General features: G+C 44.6%; 1 protein-coding gene across 1 annotated transcript; it reads right to left on the reverse strand.

Annotated features, from left to right (window-relative positions):
• Nucleotides 1-3,237: 3,237 nt before the first annotated feature.
• Nucleotides 3,238-22,776, reverse strand: ttc7b (tetratricopeptide repeat domain 7B). The gene is made up of 21 exons (XM_070979240.1): nucleotides 22,614-22,776; nucleotides 20,636-20,790; nucleotides 20,361-20,436; nucleotides 20,136-20,228; nucleotides 19,398-19,561; nucleotides 18,195-18,316; nucleotides 17,202-17,280; nucleotides 16,162-16,337; nucleotides 15,883-15,946; nucleotides 15,638-15,775; nucleotides 15,242-15,430; nucleotides 14,961-15,078; nucleotides 14,665-14,722; nucleotides 14,147-14,219; nucleotides 13,783-13,943; nucleotides 13,365-13,481; nucleotides 12,828-12,925; nucleotides 7,166-7,306; nucleotides 4,920-5,122; nucleotides 4,400-4,473; nucleotides 3,238-3,950 (listed from the first exon to the last, which is right to left on the reverse strand). Exons 1-21 carry the CDS (start codon nucleotides 22,732-22,734, stop codon nucleotides 3,803-3,805), a joined length of 2,568 nt encoding a protein of 855 aa, XP_070835341.1. The 5' UTR covers nucleotides 22,735-22,776; the 3' UTR covers nucleotides 3,238-3,802.
• Nucleotides 22,777-23,345: the final 569 nt, after the last annotated feature.

A 23,345-nucleotide genomic window follows, 5' to 3' on the forward strand; every position in this document is an offset into this window, starting at 1 on the left:
ATCACTAATCTAATGGTACAATTAGTGTGTGTGTCGGGGTGCCACAAGGACTCCTCCAGATTGTCCAGAATGTCTGTCTGCAGATGAGGAGGTGTTGCTAGGCAACAGAGCCAGGCATGGGGTGGGTGGAAGTGAAATAGAGGGAGCAGAAAACTGTGGGAGTTTGAGGAGAGAGCAAGAGAGGAGCAAGTGGGGGGGGGGGCAGCTGAAAGACAAGAATAGAAAGCCAGGACTTAAGAGAGGAAGAGAACGAGGGATGAAAGGAGAAAATGAAAACACATTCGCAGTTAGAATTTAAACCTCCTCAAATACCTCCCTCCTGCCTCTGATTGAAAAGCTGATCTTGCGCCTGTTTTAGCAGCTGACAGGTGGAGGCTGTAAGCTGAACACACACACTTCACTGTGTTTAATTACTGTGCGTCAATAAGCAGCGTAACTTCATGTGTGCACTGTGGAGCTGCAGGTGACGATTCTGACTGTGGCATCGGTGAGAAACCTGACAGAGATGGAGAAGTGAACGAGGTGTTAGATTTATCCATGTATCACACACACACACACACACACACACACACACACACACACACACACACACACACACACACACACACACACACACACACACAGTAAGCAGCTGTAGTTATGTAACTGTCTGAACAGTATTAATAAAGCTTGCTGCTCATTGCTTGCTATTAGTGAGCTGCCACTCCAACATTATTAACAGGGTTTCCAATCCAGGGGACTCTTTTCATCTCACACACATTTACACTCCTTCACAAACACACAGGTGTACGCAGACACACAACCCCCCCCCCACTCCTGCTTCCAGCTTTCAGCCACATAAATATTTCAGTTTTTTATTTGACAACCTGAAGAACAGAGAGGGCCAGAGGTGTGTGTGAGTGCGTGTTAAGGCTGGACATGGACATGGCAGCGTACAGGGCAGATATGCATTAAACTTATTTATTAAAGTATGACATCACACATCACAAATCTAAGGTCAGCATTTTTCTTCTGCTCATTGTGAACAATGGTTCCTCCCAGACTGTTCACATTGAAACACAACGTGTATTTTGACTACATCATTACTGCTGCGGAGGTGCAAATACTGCAGGTACCATATGTATCATCATATGTATTCAGAAAACTGAAGCATTAAATGTCCCTCAATGGAAAATGAATGAATTCTCCCATCTCTGAAGCAGTTAAAAAAGCCATTGGATTATCTGAAAATGCATCAGCCGTCATCCTGAAACAATGTTTTGGAGGAGCTGCTGTGCTTCTCTCCATTAGATAAGGTGAAAATGATGGAAAGATTTATACCTGATGGAGACATTTTATGGAGTGAACTTAATTCAAATGTCAGGTAGAAATGTAAATACAAAAGATTTTTTAAAAAATGACAGTGAAATGGTCTCAAATGTATAATCAAAATGCGATCAAAAGACCAGTATCAGCCCCACGTACAGCACGTCTCAGCTGAGGCCATGACCTTTAAGGGGGACAGACTGTTAGTGATACCCAAGAATCTAGCAGGGAACTCAGTAGCAGGGGAGCTGTGGTGTGTGTGAGAGACATGAGGCTTCCTGACACTCCAGGACAAAGCCTGTCAGCGCTGCAATCCTCTAATAAAAAACACACAAAGGAGGACACGTCCATCCACTGACAGACACACACCTGAGACAGTAAAACACACTGCTGGCCCAGAGGTCACAGCCAGAGGGAGAGCCACACACAGACACACACGTTTCTGCTGACTGAAATATGGAGCCTGAAGGTTAATATGAGAACATGAAGGAAGAGCATGAACACACACTGTATTGAACACAATAAACAGACGAGAGGTCCAACCTGTTTTTAACTGCTTTAATTAGCTTTTGTCATTATAATCATCCTAAATTTCAGTCATTCACTTACAGCACAAAGGACTCAATGACTCACTGACTGAATGAGCTCATCCTCTTCTTCCTCCAGCAGCCTCTCAGTAACTCTCTCCAGAAAATAGAATTATAATTTACTTTCTAAAATAAGAACAATAATAATACACTCGGAACGATCAAATATACAACAATAATCCTTTGTGTTTAGAATCAAAAAATCAAATGAAAAAAATAACTATATTCATCTAGTTGTATTTGACAGGACTGTGACGGGACACAGAGACGACACACTCGCTGGTTGCATTTACACACAGCAGAATATCAGATTTTTGAGACAGTGTGTGCAACAGATTCCTCCCCTTCAACGTGTTCAAATCTAAATGTCACGTAGGAACTCCAGCTTCGCACCCGTTTGCTTCGGCTTTTGTAGGTAGCACTCTTGTGTGTTCAGCAATTATGACTGTACCTCCTCAAAAAAAAGAAAAAAAAAAAAAGAAATATATATATATATATATAAATATGGAAATGGGACAGCAGGAGTTTGACATTTTGGGACATTCTAGATGAGAGGACTGACAACACGCTCAGAACTGTACAGCAAGTATGAAGCTTGAGTTAACAGCTGGTTAGCTTAGCTTAGCAGAATGACCGGAAACAGGGAAACAAGTTATATTCTATATTCTGTTTGTACATTTATATTATATTTGTTTAACCTGCACAGAGGTCCAACATGTGGATTTTGCTACCTTCACACAGCTGTTTCCCAACGTTTCCTGTCTTCTGCCAAGCTAAGCCAACAGGCTGCAGGAAGTAGCTTCATCTTTCCCGTACAGACATCCGTGGAACCAATCATCTCACACAACTCTCAGCAAGAGAGCAAAGAGGTGGATTCCCCAAAATGTTAAACTATTCATTTAACTTCCAGGCTTTCCTTGGCAAAAATGAATATCAACGCACATACATTTGTACAATCATAGAAAGTCACTGAAACATTGTTCAACTGAGGAGCACATAAAGGCTGCACACATGAGATAAAATGCGCTTTCATGTAAAAATGTAGAAAAAAAAAAGAAGTGGCAGTCATCCCTCGGACATCAGCACTTTCAAATCTGATGTCCTGTGTGTGTAAACGCAGCCTGTGTTTTGGCATTTAGACTTTACTGATAGATTTCTCAGTGATCTATTGATCATGCCTGTCAATGCTTCTTAAAGATCTGACCATCCTGAGCCAGCCATACAGCAAGTGAACGTGTGTGCGTGTGTGTGTATGTATGTGTTTGAGTGCTTAAGATTACAGAACATTTGGCTTATAAAGGAGACATTAATAAAACCATTTACCTGCCCAGAAAAGATTTTTGACTTTTGTCAAATTTGCCGCATTTACCCTCAGTGTGTGAAAGGAAATATAAACTCTGTGTGGGATTTTTTTGGACGTAAAACGTAAACAAAATGTAAACTCTTAGGCTTCTGAATGCTAGCAACGACAGAGTAGGAACTCCAACTGAGTCTTATTTACATCTTTGAACAGGACAAAACAACAAACGCACACAGCATACTACAAATCACACACAACCGGACACGAATACGCACAGCCGACATGTTGGCACACATACACAGACGTGAGGTGCACATGCACAGACACAGACAGGCACGTGAAAAGTGCAGATCGACACACACTGGCACATGCCCTCACACACACAGTCAGGGTCACAGCCACAGCAAGGCATTGTGGGAAGGTCGGGTGAGCAGGGGGAAGCGTGTATGTATGTGCATGTGTACTATTTGTATCTGAGGATATGGCAGTAAAACCTTGTGAAAGTGGCATGCAGGCATGCTATGTGTGTATGGGGTGTGTGCAGCTTGCAGGTCCATCATTTGTGCCACTGTGCTACAGTACTGGGGCTATAACTGTGAGGGGGGGTCTTTCATAGCGCTCTGGGTATGATGGTGAAGGGCAGAATGGGGCTGCTGGCCTCCAGCTCCAAGGCGGTGAGGAAACACTCGGTGGCAGCGGCAGCGTTTCCCTGAGCCTGCAAGACCTCACCCAGGCTATTCCACACATCATGAGCCGTACTGAGGAGAGGAGAGGAGAGGAGAGGAGAGGAGAGGAGAGGAGAGGAGAGGAGAGGAGAGGAGAGGAGATGGGGAGAAAGAAGAGAGGAGGAGAAAATGAGGAGACAGAAGAGGGGGATAAGAGAGGAGGAAACAGGAGAGGTGGATGAAAATGAGGGGAAAAGGAAGGTGATGAGAAAGAAAAGGGAAGCAAGGAGAGAAAAGGAAAAGAGGAAGGAGAGAATCAAGAGAAGAGAGGAGGGGAGGAAAGTGGAGGAGAAGAGAGCAGGAAACAGGAGATGAGGAAATAGGACCGAAAGGAAGGGGCAAGGAGAGAAGGAAATAGGTAAGAGGAGGCGACAGGAGAGGAGAGAGAAAAACATATTGTAGTGAGTGCTCTAAAATACAACAAGTACATCAAGTCCACCACACTGGCAAAGACACACACACACACACACACACACACCTACCTGTTGACCTGCACAGCATCCCTCAGGACCTTTTCAGACAGACTGTAGCGCTGCAGCTGGTGCAGAATCAGACCCTGTGGAGGATACAAAGGAAAAATGGTGGCAGAGGAAGATGAAGACAGAGAGGAAGAACATTATTGGGCTTATAGTCAGTCACTGTGTCACAATGAATGTGTTCTGGTGGTGATGATTCACTTTTTTGGGGGACTTTTTGTACTTTGCACTGATGCAAACTGGCTCTCAGAGACGTTCGTGGTCCACTTTATGGTCCACACTAACGGGTTTGGGATGGCCCAAAACATACAGAGACCAAAGGAGCGAGACACTGTTCCCTCTCTGCGTCTAATGAGGCTGTCCCAGAGGACCACAGCTAATTACATCCAATGCACAAACCCTCAGGCTGTACGGACACTGCAGAGGACAAGATTTGTTATGTCCTCAAGAGACCAAACACAAGGACAGAGCAGAAGGAGAACACCCGAGTCTGAGAGTGTGCATGCGTGTGTGTCTTCTGTATTACCAGTCTCTGCATGGTCTTGACATGCGTCGGGTTGATGGACAGGGCCTCTTCATACCAGCGTTTGGCCTCGTCCATGTTGCCCCTCAGCTCAGCAATCTGCCCCCTCATGTACAGCACATTATGGGATGTGGGGAAGAGGTTGGCGGCTTCCTGTGTGCAGGCTGAGGCCTCAGCAGGCTTGGACATCCCGGTGTAGACCTCAGCTGACAGGGACAGACAGACAGACAGACAGACAGACAGGATGAGTGTTTGACTGTGCGTGCAGTAGGTTTCCTTTTGATTTATTAGAATGTGGTCAGCATCTTTGTCCAATCGACTGCCAGCTTGGTGTTATTACTGTAAACAACGGGGACGACTGCCAATATAAGCGTCAGCCTCCATCTCAATTAATTAACAGAGGTCTAGACATCTGCAGCCCTCGTTTTAAAGTGAAACATTTTAAGAGCCACAAACAGGAAGCTTAATCAATTTAGTCAGAAACATTTCAAAATGTAAAAAGGAAAAAGCAGAAAAGGCCATTTTTCTCCCTCAAACTGCATCAGTGAGAAAAACATTTTCAGCTATCAAGGTCACCTAATGCATTCCGTGTATCGCTGCGACGAGGACAGAAAGATACAAACGAGGAGCGAGGCAGACGGAGGAAATGAGCTTGAGCGGTCTGCCTGTCTGTCCTGTGATTGGATGATTATATTAGCTGTGTCGCCAAGCTGGAAATGACCACCTCTGACAGGAAGCAGCTGGAGAGATAAACAGGAGCACAAATAAGCTCTGCTCATGGGTGTGTGCGTGCGTGCTGCCTGCATTTGTTTACGTACGCTCTCCAGTCTGCTTATGATTGTGTCTACAAGTTGCGTCTGCTGGAGATGCAGAAACGAGGATCAGGGCTCCAGCGCTCTCCACAGCAAATCTAATCTGCTGTGATTGCAGAGATCATCAAACTGCTGTTACGTGCGGCCCCATGAGCTAATGCCAGTACACTCGCTGCAACTTCCAGTCTGCTTGTTTGCTGGAGTGTGTGTTAGGAGCGCGTGCTAATGGGGGAAAAGGTAAAGCTGAAGGGGATGACGCATTTCAGCACTGGATGGTGGATAAATGTTGATAATTGAGTGACGGATCCTGACTCACACTGTGACATTCTGCCTGTAAACTGTGTGACCTCTGCGAGGACACAGTACTACCAACTGAATGTTTCATATTATTGTGTAATGCAAGGGTGTACGTACGCTCTCAGAGTGAAAAAACACTGTGCTCCTTTTGAATACACTGGAAACATAACTAACTTTAACTCTCTGGGCAGAGCTACAGTAGGTGATAGAAATCACCTGAACTGCTTCCAGAACTGGAGAAAAAGTCTTGTTAGATTCCCTTTGAAACAGCATCTGTGCTAAACCAGTGGCCCCCAGCCATTTTACCCTGTGACCCCTTCCTGACGCATCACAATAACACAAACCCACTGTTTTGCTTTGCTGCATTATTTATGTTGAACATTAATATCCATTACATCCCTGCAAACATCCTGTGCAGTATTTCTTTTTTTTAACAGTGCTTGCATATTATTTCTACTCTGTTACATACTTTCTACTGTGTAATAGTACAAAACTTTTCATATGTTAACATGTGCAATTCAGAAAATTTCCATTAAGAAGCTGAGCCATCCTTCTGAAGGCAACTTATTTCTATATACTTACTGTATATAATGTACATTTATATACAATTGACTCTATGTTGTATTCTCTGTTTATTTGTTCTTTTTCAACATCTCCTCCTTTATTCTTGCTATTATAGCTGTCTGTAACAATGTTATATCTTATCTTATCTTATCTTATCTTATCTTATCTTATCTTATCTTATCTTATCTTATCTTATCTTATCTTATCTAAACAAAGCTATATCTGCTTGTGCCCATTAGACGACATGAGGCATCAGCAGTGATTTTTCCTGTTTGAATTTGTCTTACTGTGAAGGATTTTTGAGGCCTGAAGAGGTAAAAATATCCTGTGTTTCATAAAAAATGAAAATACAGATTTGTCATTGTGATGGAACGGTCACGTCATTCTAATATCTGCTGAGTGTACGACTTGCTAACATCACATATGAACTACAGTAACTTCCTACCAGCTAATGGTCTTTAGAGGACCTGCAGAGTGTTTACAAGTCTGTTGACTGATGTGTCCACACACACGGCCAGAGGCACCATGGGAAAGTATTTTGTATATGTTCATTTTAATCATCTAATGAGTGCATACCTGCATGCAGCCAGATCTGAGCCAGGGTCATCCAGGGGTGCAGGGGTCCCTGTTTGGGGGCGCTGCTCTGCAGGGAGGAGGCCACCTCAGACAGAGCCTGCTCTACGCGACTGGCTGCTATAGACGTCGCGTGAACCGAACCTGGAGGGAGAGAGTGTAACGGTCAGACCTGTCTCCTCCAGCCACCGGCTTAGCACTACAGCAGCGTTAGGCAGCCATGTGCCACAATGCAGGATTTTAACTCAACCAAACACAACAGCAGGCTTCACTGATTCCCACGACTTCAGCGAGAACAAGAGGGGGAATGAAATCTGGAGTTGTTTGGTTGCAGTAAAAAGCTCTGGATTGTGGGCCTACAGTGACACACAGTTTCCTGTTCCTGCACTAAAGCCTTTAATCAGTCCACACCATTAGACACGCCGCAACACACAGTGTTATGACCCTGGATTAACCAGGTCAAAATGAATTAGTTTCTGAGCCACCATGCATGAACACTGCACCAATCTGCACTCTGCTGATTAGTATTTGAAAAGAAGTGCGTCTCTGATTTTGTCTCCACGTTTAAATGACAGCAGATTATTACAGGGACGCAAAATGGCCACCACGTGGGACTGCAGGTGCGCACTGCAGCTCTGTGAAAGCAAAACGTAACCTGATGTCTGCGTTCTCCACTCACATGTTTTCCACCTGTTATCACATCCTTCCATAAAACACTCGTGTGAAATGCAACTCATCCTCCATCGTCTCCTCTGGTCTGGTGTGTGTGTCACGCATGTCCTTTGTGTTTTATTCTGCTTGTCTGATCTTTTGAACATCAGTTACAGCTGATCCCAATGCTTTGGACGAAAATGTCCAGATGTAATGGTTCAGCTGATACACACTGACCCACCAACGCTGACCTAATCCAGTACGATCTGCTCTATGTGTGCGATTTAGATTTTCAAAATAAAGGCTGATGTAAAGATGCCCACATTGGGCTTTTTTTCTTTTATTGAATTGTCAGAGCAATTGCGGCCTAAAGGGATTCAATCATATAAATATGTGCCTTTTGTACTCTAAACATGGATGAAATTTTAAAAAGTGAGTGATGGTCGCAGCTCACTGGAGTAAAAGCTTAACTTCAGTGAAAGATCTCTCATCTCCTTATACTGGTCTCCCATTATTCTGGCTTTCTATCTATCATTCTATCCATATAGCTCCCATTTCCCCTTCCTGAATACACTGGTCTTTCCAACCTACTGTGATGCCTACATTTCACACAGACAGTGAGGCACAGGGCCTTGACAGTCAGTCACTGACAGTCTGTAGACTTTCATATGGATTGCTTTCACTTAAACCATTTTGTGCCCTTAATAATCAATTCAGTCTATCAACTGGATATTTGTACAAAATAAAAATAAAAGGCTTGAGCCATGAGGAAAATCTTCTTTACTAACAGGTTACTGTGGAAGCTTCCTGCAGGGGCTTGTGCCTAAAAATGTGCACAGTTCACACAGCAACACATGCACTAAAGCTGCTCACTGAATTAAAGGAATACACTGACTTCCAGGGAAAGATACCTCTGATGACCGCAGCGGAGGCCGGCGAGTGTGCGTCTCCCCTCTGTACTTCCAGCGCAAAGCACGGTTTAACGAAAGCAAGATGACGAGCGGCTCATTTTACATCCACAGAGGATGCACAGTGCGATAATAGATGCACAGAGGTGGAAGCATATTTTTATAGATTCTCAATCTCATCACCAGTTCTTCCTCTGGACCACGTCTTATTTATTCCTTCATAAAACCTTTCCACAGCAGCTTCCCATTACGGCGAAATGATGACGATGCTTTGGCAAAAATGACTGTCTCATGCCAGCCGTACTGTTAATATTAGTATTTGTCAATATCGCAGCCGTATTTCACAGATGATTAGCTCTGCAAGCAGGAAGCTGCTCCTTCCTCCTGTCCTCTCTGGCGTCGCTCTGTATCATTAGCTCCCTCTCTCTTTTGCTTAAATGAAAAGGATAAACATGTCGGAAATGGTTCATTCATCTGCCTTTTACAACTCAATGTGCCAGAAAAGCCTCTTTATGCAGGGTATTGTGTAAGTTGTTTCAAAGATTTCCATCAAGATGCAAAGTGTTTCCTACAGACTCACACAAGGCTTTATTCTGACTAACAGCACTGTTTTTACAGAGATGTTCCTTCACGTCATTGTATTCCTTTAATTGTATTGTGCTGTGTTTCATATTGTATCACCAACAGGTTAAAAATGAAGTGCAATTCTCCTGGTAACTGGCTGCAGACATCACGTTGAAGCAGAGGATATATGTACGTATTTGCTTCATACACATATCGTACATATATCGGAACCTCGTCGGGGAACAGGAAGGTCGACCGGGACCGAAGGATGGACAGAACAATGGATGAATAAAAGGAAGGTCAGATGGAGGTTAGATGGCTACTTACAAACAGAAAACATGGAGGAAAAACCAAGAGTGTTAGCGTCCTGAAGGCCGCCTTGAAAAACGGAGGGATGGGGGAAAAAAACAGAAAAGTTGACTGTTAATGATTGAAAGCGAGGAAGAGACAGAGAAGAAATATCCAAATAATCACGACAGAAAAAGAACGCTGATCCCAAAAGGAAGTGTGTGGAGCGCAGTGAGGTTTTCATTCTTCTCAGCAGCCTTTCAGACCACCTCGCACGAGGCGCGCTGCTCCCGTTCGTGCCTTCTCTACGCTGTAATTTGCAGTAGTAACAGCCATAAAGTTCAATTAACTAAAAGCACCAACGAGGCTCATCTTTCTCCGCTTTGTGACTCCTGAGAACTTTGCAGGGAGTGAATTTTCTTAGGTCCAAAATTCTCAAAATGAGGCACAGTGCAAAGCAACATTACGTCTATTTAGCATTTCTGCACAGTGCTCACTCATCAAAGCAGCACACAAACACAGCAGCAAAAGAATCGAGTTGAATTTAGAGTGATGGACTTATTGTCACAGTTGTAAATAATGTCACTGCTCTCAGGCTGGCTGAGAAAAATCTGTTCTGTAGAAAAAAAAGAATTGTGTTTTTTTTAATGCAGCTAAATAATTTATCCAACCATTATCTTCCAGTACAAACATCATTAGTAGAAGAGATGGCAACAAGGAAGGACAACATAAGGCTGGAACTGGGAAAGGAGACAAATTCATGTTGGCTCAAGTGAAAAATCTTCACAGAAACAGAGCGAGAGGAAGGAGGAGGATGCAAAACAGGAACAAAAACAAGAGACAAATGGCCAGGGACGAATGTGAGGAGACGGTAAGGCTGTGATATGGGAAAGCAAGTTTCTGTCACATCAAGAAAGAAACCAGCCGATCTCTAACGCCTAGCTGCATCCACTGCGAGTGTGTGGACTCTAAACGTGTGTGTCGACTGAGTAAGTTCACCTGAGACCTGGAGCAGGTCGCAAAAACGCAAAGCAGCTGCAGCAGGTCCACACCCAAAGTGTCCGTTTTACATGTCAACATGCACAGATTAACAGCAGCTCTGGGATCTGTCAGCGACTATGAAACACACCCGTTCCTCCTGAAGGGTTAGTCGGCTTAGTTTTTAACTCCTTGTCCATGCTTGTGAGTTTTGAATGACCAAATTCGAGATTCACCTTGTCAACGATCTCAGGGATCGGCCACAGAAGCAGCACGGCAAGTTGTTGGGTCATTAGCTTATTGGTGGTCTCGCTAGTTGAGTCAGTGATGAGAAAATTCCCAAAATGGTCTGCATGTCACTCACAGACTGTTGACTCCAGCGCTCCAGGCTAACACTGCAGCAATGTCCTGTGGCATTGTGGCTGTAATATGAAGGCAGGCAGCTTTAATGCTGTATCATATATGGCTGGGTCTGTCGGGCAATGCCACATGAACCGGCCTGCTGCTGTATGGACTGCATGTGCTGCTGCACACAGTGGTCTACAGTCCCTAACTATCAAATTCTGACCTGGAGCCAACCAGGCCTCTTAGGTAAGCAAGTAAAAAAGACTTGTGACATCACTGGCGACACTTTACCGTGCGGATTACTGGCCTCTTGTTTCTCTGCTGTAAACCAGCAGCAGAGGCCAGTCACACCGGGCTGGGTGTGGTGATCCTGATGTGAGTGTTTCATCAATATTCTGCCTCCTCTGTTCAGCTCTGGCAGCTGCAGACTGCAGCAGCGCCTCTGACTGGAAGACAAATCTCTGCCCTGTTATCTGGAGAGACTCTGGACTGACAATATAATATTATACTGATGATATCACATGAGAGAAATATTGTAAATTCACTGCTAAGAAGGAACAAAAACCCTCTCACTAAGATAATGCTGGGTATGCCATGAGGTATAAGAGGCGTACACATTTAAATACACTTACTTTACTTTACTTACTTACTTATTCTTAAATAAGTAATCCTAAAACGATAAACTGTGAACCAGTGCTCTGACTCTGCCTGGAGGTCTGTGCTGCGGTTACAGGACTTGGTTTGGGAACTCAAATGCAGCACAGCCACATGAGGTGCCCAGCAGATGAGCCTTTCCTGGTGTAGTAGGAGTTTAACAATACAACAGCCTACATCAGTTACATCAGTGAGCTCATTTTCCTCTTCCTGAATTTTGACCAGGAACTGACTAACTGCAGTCTTCTACTTGGGCTATTGATAGTGGACTAATATTGACGCCCGTGCTGTTGAACACTGAGCACTGGAGCAAAGAAACAACTTGGGAATCGTCTCATTACTAAACACACAACATAATCAATAAGCCAATCTCCCAAAAACTCTCTTTTACTGTAGGTCACTCCACAACATGCTACAGGCCGACGAGGACGGGAAGGTGGATTACAATTGGAGGACAGCCGGCGGAGAGTGACATGGTTGCAAAAGGAGTGAGTCCTGGGCTTGGTGGGCGCAGGAGGAGGAGCGGGAGGAGGAGGAGGAGAGGGGAGGAAGGATGGATTTTTGGGTGGAGGGAGAGGAGGAGGCTGGAGGATGAAGACAGGGGAAGAAGTGGAGGACAGTGGGGATGACAGTGGGGAGGACAAGGGGGAGGACAGTAGGGAGGAAAGTGGGGAGGACAGGGTGGAGATGGTGGATGGGGAGTTGGGGAAGACCAGTTCAGAACCAGAGTGAGAGGAGGAAGAACCTGAGACTAGAACAAAGGAAACAAAACAGAAATGAGTGAAATCAATCGAGGAATAAAGAAAGGAAAGAAACATCAGTCACTGACTCTAAATCTGCATCCACGTCTTCCAGACTGGAAACAAGATTTCTAACGTTCTTCCTTATTGGAAAGTTTATCATTTCTATGACATCTAATGTCATAATAACACAGACACAGCAGCAACTTCTCAAACAGAACAAATGAAGAGGAACTCAATAGATAATAGAAAATCAACAAAACAAAACGGGGGGGGTGTCTACATTTTCCTTCAGTATCTATAGATATTTATCTATATAAAAACAAGAGAGAGGAAGCCACATGACGTCCTTGTCATAATGAGTTCATCATTGACAATAGCCATTTTTTTCCCAGAAAAAGACAATAAGGTCACTATTAGATAAAAAGGGATGAATCATTTCTGTGAGTCTTAGTTTCACTGGGGAGCTCCTGGGGTTCCTGGGTAAGAGCAAAAAAGCCTGTGTGTGTGTGTGTGTGTGTGTGAGTGCGTGCATACCGGTCTCAGGGTCACTGAAGTCAGGCAGCGTCATGGCGTTGAGCTGTCGTCTGTCTGCTATGGCTCGGTCCAACAGGCTGCTGCCACGCCCGGAATCACTGCCACAAACACACGCGTTTACTCACGAGCTCGGAAAAACGCGTGCGCGCACACGCACACACAGGCAAAACGAAGCTGAGCTACAGCGCTTCTGCAGGCTAAGTAAACGTAGCCTCATTCTAACAAGAGTGTTTGCTGAGTGGAGACTTATACATTGTTAAATTAAAACAGGCTGCGCCACACAGACTGAATCTGATGTTACTCCACATTTACAGCCAGTAACTGCCAGGTTTGAGTGTGGCGTAGCTAAATGAATCAACTGACGACACCAACATTACGCTAATACAATTATGACGTACACTACAATGATTTTACTGATGTAGTTTTACACACAACAGGGTTACACAGTTTACTGGTGTAACCCCAGTTAATGACTTGTTTGAATGAATGAAACCTGTGTGTGTGTGTGTGTGTGTGTGTGTGTGTATGTGTGTATACCTGGGGTTAGTCAGGTTGTAAAAGCTCTTCCAGATCTGCAGCATGTGTTTGCAGGTGAGCAGAGCTTCCTCCGGTCCCCTGCACATGGACTCCAGCTTCACCTTGGTATAGAGCAGACTGCAACACACAGCGCACACGAGCGCGATATCAGCTTCTGCCATCAAACAGAAGATTCAGAGTCCCACAGGCTCCTCTGAACAGACTGAGGAGTGCTGTCAGACTGTTAAATCAGGCCTCAGCGCTCTGAATGTTGAAGGGAGTGATCATTAAATGGAAGCACTGAAGCCACTCATTCATCACGTCTGATACTGGACGTTGTTGGTTCTGATCAGTCGTTTGGTCAAATGTGTTGTTATCTAGGTGAACCGGACACTTGTGTGTGTGCTTTAAATAAAATGCTTGCGTGCGTGAGTCTTACTTGAAGTTCTCGGGGTACTCGGACAGAGCCATCTCTATGATGTTGAGAGCGTCGTGGTAGTGTTTCTGAGCAGAGAGCAGCAGGGCCAGCAGGTGAAGGGAGTGGACGTCATCCCCTTGAAGCTGCAACGCCTGTCGGACATAGCCTAGCGCCTCGGGGATCTACACACACACACACGCACATATATGCTAGATACATAAACTAGAGGTTTTCCCTACAATCAGGACAAAAAGCACCATGTGAAGTGACAGGTGTGTAAGTCCCTGTTACCTGACTTTCACCGTCTCGCATCCACGCCTCAACCTTGCATGACTTTTATGTGTGCGTGGTGATTTTATCCTGTTATTACCAAACGTTGTGTTACCTGTCTGGACACAGCAAGCTGCAGTGCCAAGTAGAAGGCTGCTAGATGGTCAGTGGGAGACAGACTCTGAGATCTACAGAGACAGAGGGAGAGATTGTTTTTCATTTTTCGGCCTGTGTGTTCAGACATGCTGAATAAAAAGTTAAATAAGATTAAACTTTAAAGATCCCTGCGGGGAAACTGGGTCGCTGCAGAGGCAAAGACAGCAGAGTAATAGAACAAGTAAGAAATCAAACCGGAGGATTTTTAAATATTTAGAGACAATTAGAAACTGATAACAGCAGATTAATAATGAGAATGAGAAAACATAAAACAAGAGGCTGTGTGAGGGATTATTTCAGTGTCACATACTGTGTGCACAGACGACAAACGGTGCAAACTGTATAGCTGGAAGTTAATTCAAAACATTTTTCCCACATTTTGCTCGACTTTTAAGCAGTTCGTGCTGTGGCACAGTGATGCTGAGGGAAATGGGAGAGTGAAAGAGAAAAGAGAGAGCAGCATGGCTCAGTCCCAACCTCTGGAAGGCTCCCAAAGCTTTCCTCTGGTACTCCTCCTGTGTGCTCCGCAATGACGCTGCAGAGACGCAGAGACACGCAGTCAGGGACACAAAGAGACGGGCACAGTGCAGTCAGGTACGTTATTAATAACACAAGAAGCGCAACAGTCAGCGGCGGCACACAGCAATATCTAATGCAGAGGAGATTTGAAGTCTTGATGTGTGTATGTGTGAAAATGTCACATAGAAATGGATGCGCGCTCTGTCTTGTGTCCTGATTTAGCACGATTAGCATCCATGCACGCAGAGACCTACCATCGGTGGCTTTGAGGCTGTAGACCAGCCCGATGGCCAAGTAGCCTTTGGCTCTGAACTCAGCCGCTTTCTCCCCCATGTCAATCACCATCGTTGCAAAGCACTCCCCCTCATCCAGCTGGATTGTGGGAGCACACAGACATGTAAGGAGAGAAAATGGACAAGAGAAGAAGAGGTTTGGGGGCATAATTAGATGATTTTCTGCATACACAAATCAAAAGTCTCCAAGATGCTTCGACAACCAGCTGGGTTTTAGTTGACGTCAACGCGGTGGTCCTCACCCAGTGCAGAGGTCCAATGCACAGCTTGACAGCCAGTAGAGGGATGGTGGGGTCGTCAGGCTTCAGACGAATGCACTCTTTTAGGACCTTAACGGCACGAGCTGATTTGCCAGCTGCCATTAATGACAGGGCGAGCTGGTACCACAGATGGAACTCCTCAAAGGCAAATTTCATGGCCCTCTCCAAACACTGGAGACATCAGAGGTAGGACACAGTTCATCAGTGTTATCTGTGAGCTTCATTAAACAGCCATTGGAAAGCCAATTAGACTGCTGCACACGTGAAGTGGAAAAGAACTGAAGTGATATTTTACGTGGGTGTACTTTGGGTGTGGGCTTTAACACTTCTCACAGTCACTAGGATTGTGGCCACGCAGCCCACAGAGGGATTACTCACCTCCGACAGCATCTCGTACTGCCCTCTCCTGCCCAGAGCTATAGTCAGCAGGTCGTACACCACAGAGGCGGACTGCAGGCTGATGATACGATCATTGTTGTGCTCAGGAATTCTGCTCAGCACGGCGTCACGGTTAGCCTGGAACACACAGACAGAGGTGCAGAGGTGGCACAGTGAGCGAGAGAGAGGATCCACAGCTTTAGAGAGGGGTGTGAAATGTTCTTCAGAGAGTGTTTGTGGCCTACCATGGACTCACTGATGAGCAGCAGCAGCAAAGCTTCTTCTGTGTTCTCCTGAGGGCAAAACAGACTGAGAGAGAGAGAGAAATGCACCGAGAGAAGCACAAAGATGCAGTTGGACAGGGATGAGAGAAGAGAGAAGGGGGAAAAATGGAGAACAAAAAGTGTTAAGGAGAAGATGGAGAGAGCGAAAGTACACTGACAACAGTTCCACTTTCAGAGCCATGTTGGCCAGTTTCCACTGTATTCCCACTTTAGCATCAGCAAACACACAGTATCACATACTTCTCTCCCGAGTACACTCGTGGGCGTCGGCTTAGGCTGTAGTTCTTGCTGTGAGTGTGTCCTTGCCGTGTGGGATCGTCCAATGGTGACACTGTGGGCGGGTCTTCTAGAGGAGACCAGTAACTCTGTTCGCACATTCCTCTGAGCAAGATCTCTGCAAGCTGTCTGGCTATGGTCTGCAAACACGTGCACGCACACACACACACACACACACACACACACACACACACACACACACACACACACACACACACACACACACGTTTGGCAAAGATACTCTGGTACCAACACCGCAGCAATCTGTTTACTTGGGGCTTACTTTGCTTCTAATATACTTCGAAAACATCCATCCTAATGACTTCATCCCTGTGCAGACTGTAATATGGATTCTTTTGCCATCGTGTACAAACCAAATCAAATATTAAGTCTACTTGCCTGTGCTGGTAGTGTACCTGTATCTACATCAATCGAAATCTGCAGTTCAGCTTTGTGCTTAGAAATTCTCACTGATGAGACAGAAAGGTTGAGGAACAGCCTTTGTCTACAACTTGGACATTTCCACATTAAACAGATTGAAGCAGAGTGTAACGAGTTGGGTCTTAGTGTGAAAGCAGCAACATTTTTCAAGGAATAGTTTGACATTTCTGGGAAATATACCTACAGAATAAGATGAGAAAATTGATACCAATGTAAATATGAAGCTGGTTAGCAGCAGCTGCTTAGCTTAGCTTAGGATAAAGGATGGGGACAGGTGCTAACAGTTAGCCTGGCTGTGCCAAGTGGTCATGAAATCCTCCTGGCACCACCTGTAAAGCTCACTAATTAATATAATATATATAAAATCCAAAGCATGGGGGTTATGTGCCGGGCTACCTCTTGGCTGAAAAAGGACCTAAGGAGCAGAAATTAGCAGAAACCTAATCAAACATCTAGCAAGAAAGCTAAAAATGTCAAACTCTTCCTATAAGTAAGTCAAAGGAGATGAATAATAATAAGAAAAAAATAATAATACTAAAAAAACCTCCCAGCCCATCCCTCACCATGCGCAGGCTCTGGGTGGTTCTGTTCTCCACAGCCCGAAGAATCTCCCGAAACCGGCCCACACCTCGTGTCAGGTTGCTATGGCAATGTGGCGAGGAAACAGGAAGAAGAACACTCATCAGAGTCTGTAGTGTGTATGTGTGAATGCAGGATATCTCAGACGCAGCGTCACGAGCAGACGTTTCAACCTTCAGATGTCTGAAGATGAAGCTGCAAAGCGAAGTCAGCTGCATCCCCGGCACTATCATTCATGTCTTTGATCTTTGCTGAGATTTTTTAGACATTGCTGCACATGGGCAATTTTATATGCTGGCAGCTTCAAATGAGGGCAGATATTTTAAGGTTGTTATGGTCAGAAATATTGTAAGGTGATGTTAGTAAGCTATATTTTTAAAATTCTGTAAGCTTGAATTCATGACTTCTCTGATCAAGTCTTCATACCAGACACCAGACTTTCATCTGGATGAATAGGGGACAGTGTGTACATATTTTTAAGTTCCCTCTCCTGAGGCTGAAGTGGATCCACTGCACAAGCAATGAGCAAGCACTGAGCTAAAAAAGCTACGAGGACAGAAACCTGTACAGATTCAGTCCACTCAAAAGGCATTTCTTCCAGCATGAGGCTGTAGCAGCTGCGGCAGCCCTGAAACTATCTCTTTTGTTCTTAAAACAACAACACCACCACCGTGGGAATTACTTTCCAGAGCTCTGTGTATGTAACAGAACTGTGTTCACACTTCTCTGCTTTTATCAAGCTGTCAGCAGCTTTGTAGCACGATGACTGCAAAGTGGGCGGAAAGTGCCCACAAAGGGTTGTTCTTGGTTTTGTTTGGGCAACTGAAGGCCTTTCTAAACTACAAGTTTAAGAGAAGTAGAAATACCTTTTTTTCATCAAAATATAATATACAAAATCTAAACTTTTGTGGTGCCTTTCTCTCCCATATCTCCCTCCTGTCTCTATCTGTCCACCTCTACTTGTTTCCCTCTCTCACCCGTTCTTGAAGTGGATGACGTGGGCTCTCTGCAAGCCCGTCTCCAGGAAGTAGCCCAGTTCCAGGTCCTGGGCTGTCGGTCCAGGCTTTGGGCTGCGGTTCTGGATCCCTGCTGACAACGCCTGCAGAAACAGACACACAGGGAGAAAGAAACAAAAACAGAGTTCTGCATGAAACCCCTGTAACCTGAATGATGTCCTCCGGATCAAATACTGAGCAGAATGGTCACAAATCTGTGTGTGTGTCACTGCAGCTGACATGTTTGTGACAGCAGAGCACAGGGCGTTTGACCAACAGCTGCCACCAACACGAGGAAAACAACTAAAAATAATGAGCTGTGGTGTGTCGGCTGTGAACCAGCTACATGTTGATGTTAATAACTCATTTCTGATTGACAGTTTATCAAAGCTATGCTGTAAGTCATCAGCCAATACATTCTCAGTAAGGGGAAACACTGGGCCTGATATCGCTTCATGACAGGAGGATTTCACTGAATTCAAATTCATTCTATTTCATTTCCAAAGTGGCCTATTTAACAAATTTATGCATGAGAAATGACAAGTAAGCACGAAATTCGATCCGGACGTGGGACTGCATGAAAAACACACTTTTAGTCACTAATACTAACATATTGCCTAAATTTGTGGCATAAATTTCTGTTGATGTGTTGCATTATAAAGCAAGTTTTTACTTAAATGAAGGACTGGGCGACCTTAATAGAGCTGAAACAAACACAAAGATTCATCGATTAGTCAACAGACTGAAAAGTACACATAGCACCATTATCATTTCACACCACATCCATGTATCTTATATGAAAACTATACTTCCAGGCCATCTGTTGTGCTCAGACATGAGTTTATACAACATATCTCACATGAATTTAGCATAGCATTAATGTTGGGACTGTTTGATTTGTATCCTTCCTGTAAAAAGGAAGAGCTTTGTTTGCCAGTTGGCAGTCATGGGCTGTAATGCATTAGTCAAACTTGCACACTGTCAGCAGATTAGTCATCACACCCACAGGGACGGCAGAGCACTTGGTAGTCCGGGCGCCAACAAGATATTTGGTGAGCGCTTGCGTGACACCACATGAGAAAGCACTGCAACAGATCAGCCATCAGACAAGTGTGCATATCTCACACCATCAGACGCCACACGGGTGACATGACATGAAGAAACGACTGTGACACAAACGCAAACCTTCTCAGCCTCCTGCAGGTACAGCAGAGCGATGTCTCCAGACTTCTCATAGCAGGTGATGATCTCCTGCTCCCGGTCTGTTGTGCTCCTATTGGATGACGGCGATCCGGTGTTCTTATTGGATAGAGACGGAGAGGCGGCCGGGACCTTCTCTAGACACAGTCCTGAGGGGCGAGAGGGAGAGAGCGCTCAGGGTGACAGAAAATCAACAGTGACGAAGGCCAGGAGGCACGTAGCAGCGTCCAGTATTTATTTAGCCTTTCAACCATTAGCGCGGTCTGTAATTCAGATTTTTTAGTTGTCTGGAGTAGTTTTTAACACAGGGGTGTACTGATGACTGGTTTTCACACCTTTTTTGTGTCTCAACATATATTAATGTACAGTCATCACATTAATATCTTATCTATAATGACCCAGCAGATCAGACTGCTAAACAGATTTTACACATAATTAAATAAGAGGAAAATGCCAACTGAATATCTATTATTCAGGGGCCACCAGAGAGGCCTGATGAGTGACTGTGTGCATTCAGTCATGGTACAGCTGTTGATCAGCAGCGGTGCTGTACTGCCACCATGTGGAGCAAAGCAGTAGTGCAGATGTTTGGGCAGACTGTGGACTGACGGCAGGTGAAGTGAGGTTAAGGAGGATATGAGATATGGACCAATGGCTGCGTATCTATGTATGTGTGTGTGTGTGTGTGTGTGTGTGTGTGTGTGTGTGTGTGTGTGTTCATACCTTTGGTAGCGTATGCCTCTGCTATCATGGACAGCCTGTACACAGGAGCTCCCACGAGCTGCATGTCATCCAGGTTCACCCTGCTGTAGTGACCTGAAATACACCAGGTACAGATCAATGAATAGATCAGTTGGTACAGTGTTGTTTTAGACATACAATCAATAGCACTTATAGCAAATAGTAAATATGAGTAAATGAGCTAAACCAGAGGATTGTGTGGGTTACCTAAAGCATCTCTGTATTCGCCCTCGACATAGCACAGTTTGGCCATCAACAGGCTGGCTTCCTGCATGTAATCGGCCTGGAGGACAGAACATGTGAATTTAAAAAGTCTAACTATTTGAAAGGAGAAATTGTCTCCGATTTCGATGCACCGATTTTGAAAAGCTTGAAGGAAGCACATTGTGTGGCACTGAATCACAGAAACAGACACTGATTTGAAAAAGAAAAAAGAGTGACAATACAGACAAGTAAGCTGCCATCGCTCCATCCACAGTTACCTTGAGGTTTCCTCTGTCCAGAGCAGCAGTGAGGTGCTTCCTGACCTCCACCAGTTTAGGTCGTGGGCCTCTGGGACTGGCTCCCTGTTTGATGGGGTTCTCCTTCAGGTACGTCTGAAGCTTACATTCCCCCAGCAACAGCTCCCCTAGGTCATCTACACACACACACACACACAACCCCGATGTTTGGAGACATTGTGACTATAAGTCTATGGGTCCACAACCCTCATCTGTCCACCACCTAAACAGGGGAAATATTCAGTGTAGGATCACTGTGTTAAGGCTGAAAGGTCAAACTAAAACTCACTGACAGAGACAAAGAAATCAGATTACTATTTCACAACACTTTAAGGTCAGTCTCATGAGAATGCGTCCACTTCCTGGTGGTCAGCTCGACTGCCGCTGCAGTGGCTGAATCGACATGGAGAAACACTGCAGTGCTTACATACATACCAGCCAGAATTATGTACAGCCTTACCAGGCTTCTAAGCTGTGTGTGTGTGTGTGCGTGTGTGTGTGTGTGTGTGTGTGTGTGTGTGTGTGTGTGCGTGCGTGTCAAAGGGTGAAATGAGCACTAATTCTTTTACTGATCCAAGTCAGTGACCAGAGCTCACAGCTCTCATGTGCCAAATGACATCCCATAATGGCAGCATTTGTCATAACACTGTGTACATTTTTCCATTTAGTCACACTTACTCTACGCAAGAATAACACATTGAACCATTTCTCACCAAGATAAAAGCTCTAAACTACATCAAACAAGCCATCAGAATATTCTTATTGGCATACAGTCTACAGTGATCTATCAATATTTCTGCTGTGTGATTCCAGAGACTGAAAGCAGCTGTCGATCACACTAGAGGTCTTTATGGTAATTAACCAACCTGTGCTGTCAGTCTTGGTTGTTTGCAGTGGTGGCAGAGCTGCTCCCACACATACAGCAGGAGAGCAAGTACATCATGACAGCACATGGTTATCTGTCAGTTTGGAAGATCTATTGGATCAGGGCAACCAGGAGTGACATTTCACTGTGACGTGAAGATGTTACATAACATGGAAAGGTGTGATATGATGGCGTTTACACCACATATGTAAGAGAGGTTTTATGTTTATGTGTTATTTGATTTACAAGGAGGAACTGGAATATTTCTATTACATTTGTAACCAACGATCGTTGATTAATTTCTCGATTATTTTCTCAATTCATCAATTAGTTTGGTCTATGAAATGTCAGAAAATGGTGAAAAATGTCAATCAGTGTTTCCCAAAGCGTGAGAGGACGTCCCCAAATCTCTTGTTTTGCCCACAACCCAAAGATATTCAGTCTTCTTCTCATAAAAAAAGTACTCACACCCAAGTAATCGATTATCAACATAGCTGGTAAGTAATTGCATAGTTGACAGCTAATTAGTAAAAGGCTGCATTTGTGAGATAAAATCTCGTGAGGGAGTTTTCATGTTCTGGTGTGATGGACTGCCAGCAGAGCAGCTGACAGGCAGCATCAGCCAGGAGTTTGACTGCTAGCATGTAGCACTCACGCATCTTAGCCACACAGCTAACTTCAGTGAAGCTCACTGCGATGCCAAAGCACAGTCAGAAACCTGCCAGTTTAAAATGTGGTTTGTTTATCGTACAAGTCAAGCAGAGACAACAAATCTTTCAGTGGAGCTGCGCTTGATGAGAGCAGAGGGAGCCAGGGGGGCACGGCTGTCACAGCACCGCTACTAACTGTGACAAAGTTCCTCTTATCTTAAAATCAGTGTATTTCGCTGTGTGCGCACCACTCTGCCCCAAAATGGTAAAAATCCATGAAAAATACCAAAAGACGTCTTTCTCTTTGACCTTTGCTAGCTAACTGCCTCTGACTGGACGCTCCCAGCAGCGGATGCCGCTGTCAGGAAGTGCCGAGGACTGGGAGCAGGGAGAAGGCCTTACAGGCTGAATGAACGAAGAACCGGGAAACCAGCACATTTCTTACCGTTTGATATTAGTTTGGCTGAGAGCTGTCGTACCAACTCGGGTATCTTGTCCCACTGACTCTCTGAACGACATCGCTCTATCTCGGTCTCCAGTCGTGACCCGGACTTCCTCGCTGTCATTTTGGTGAGGGGGCTCGACTGGACCAAAACACCACAGGAGGATCCCTTTCGTTGGTATGAGTGTCAAGCGCACTCATACGGGAAAGGTAGCTTCCGGTTAGGCCTTTTCGGAATAAAGTTTTGAGTTTCTTTAAGTTTCTTTATAGCAGGGCCATATTGTAAAAATAGGAAATTACAAGTAAACGTCGTGCATTCAGTGTTGTACTCTGTTTTACATAGCATCCCATCTTTGTTCGTATTGGGGTGTACTATTGGATTACTATTAATGATGCCTTAATGTAAGCGGCATTTAAATGTTGTAGCTGGTTGTGGTGCAGCTAAGTCTACTAATTTTATCTGCTGTTGGTTGGTTTATTTTGTCTTACAAAAGTGCCTCAAATTTTACCCGATCATTATTGGTTTTTAAAATCTTAATCTGCGAAGTAGAAACTACAGTATAGCTATAAATAGAAGAGGAATAAAAAGATGTTGTGCTGAAATAGAGATAAGTTAAGGAAAGTAAAAGTTCTTTAGAATTGTACTTGATTCTTGTTTCTTGTTTCTTGTTTCATGGTTTATTGACGATAAGATCAATGGAAGACATATGCACAGCTCCACTGGAACGTGGTAAG

This window comes from Chaetodon trifascialis, chromosome 14, assembly GCF_039877785.1.
Source record: "Chaetodon trifascialis isolate fChaTrf1 chromosome 14, fChaTrf1.hap1, whole genome shotgun sequence".
In the NCBI taxonomy this organism is placed as follows: domain Eukaryota; kingdom Metazoa; phylum Chordata; class Actinopteri; order Chaetodontiformes; family Chaetodontidae; genus Chaetodon; species Chaetodon trifascialis.

What these genes read in the sequence shown, in the direction of transcription:
- ttc7b (XM_070979240.1), bottom strand. Translation starts at nt 22,734, where the DNA reads ATGACAGCGAGGAAGTCCGGGTCACGACTGGAGACCGAGATAGAGCGA. An exon ending in TGGACAGAGGAAACCTCAAG is followed by an intron (nt 20,437 to 20,635) that starts GTAACTGTGGAT and finishes TCTGTCCTCCAG; the next exon opens with GCCGATTACATGCAGGAAGC. An exon ending in GAGTACCCCGAGAACTTCAA is followed by an intron (nt 13,482 to 13,782) that starts GTAAGACTCACG and finishes TGTGTGTTGCAG; the next exon opens with TCTGCTCTATACCAAGGTGA.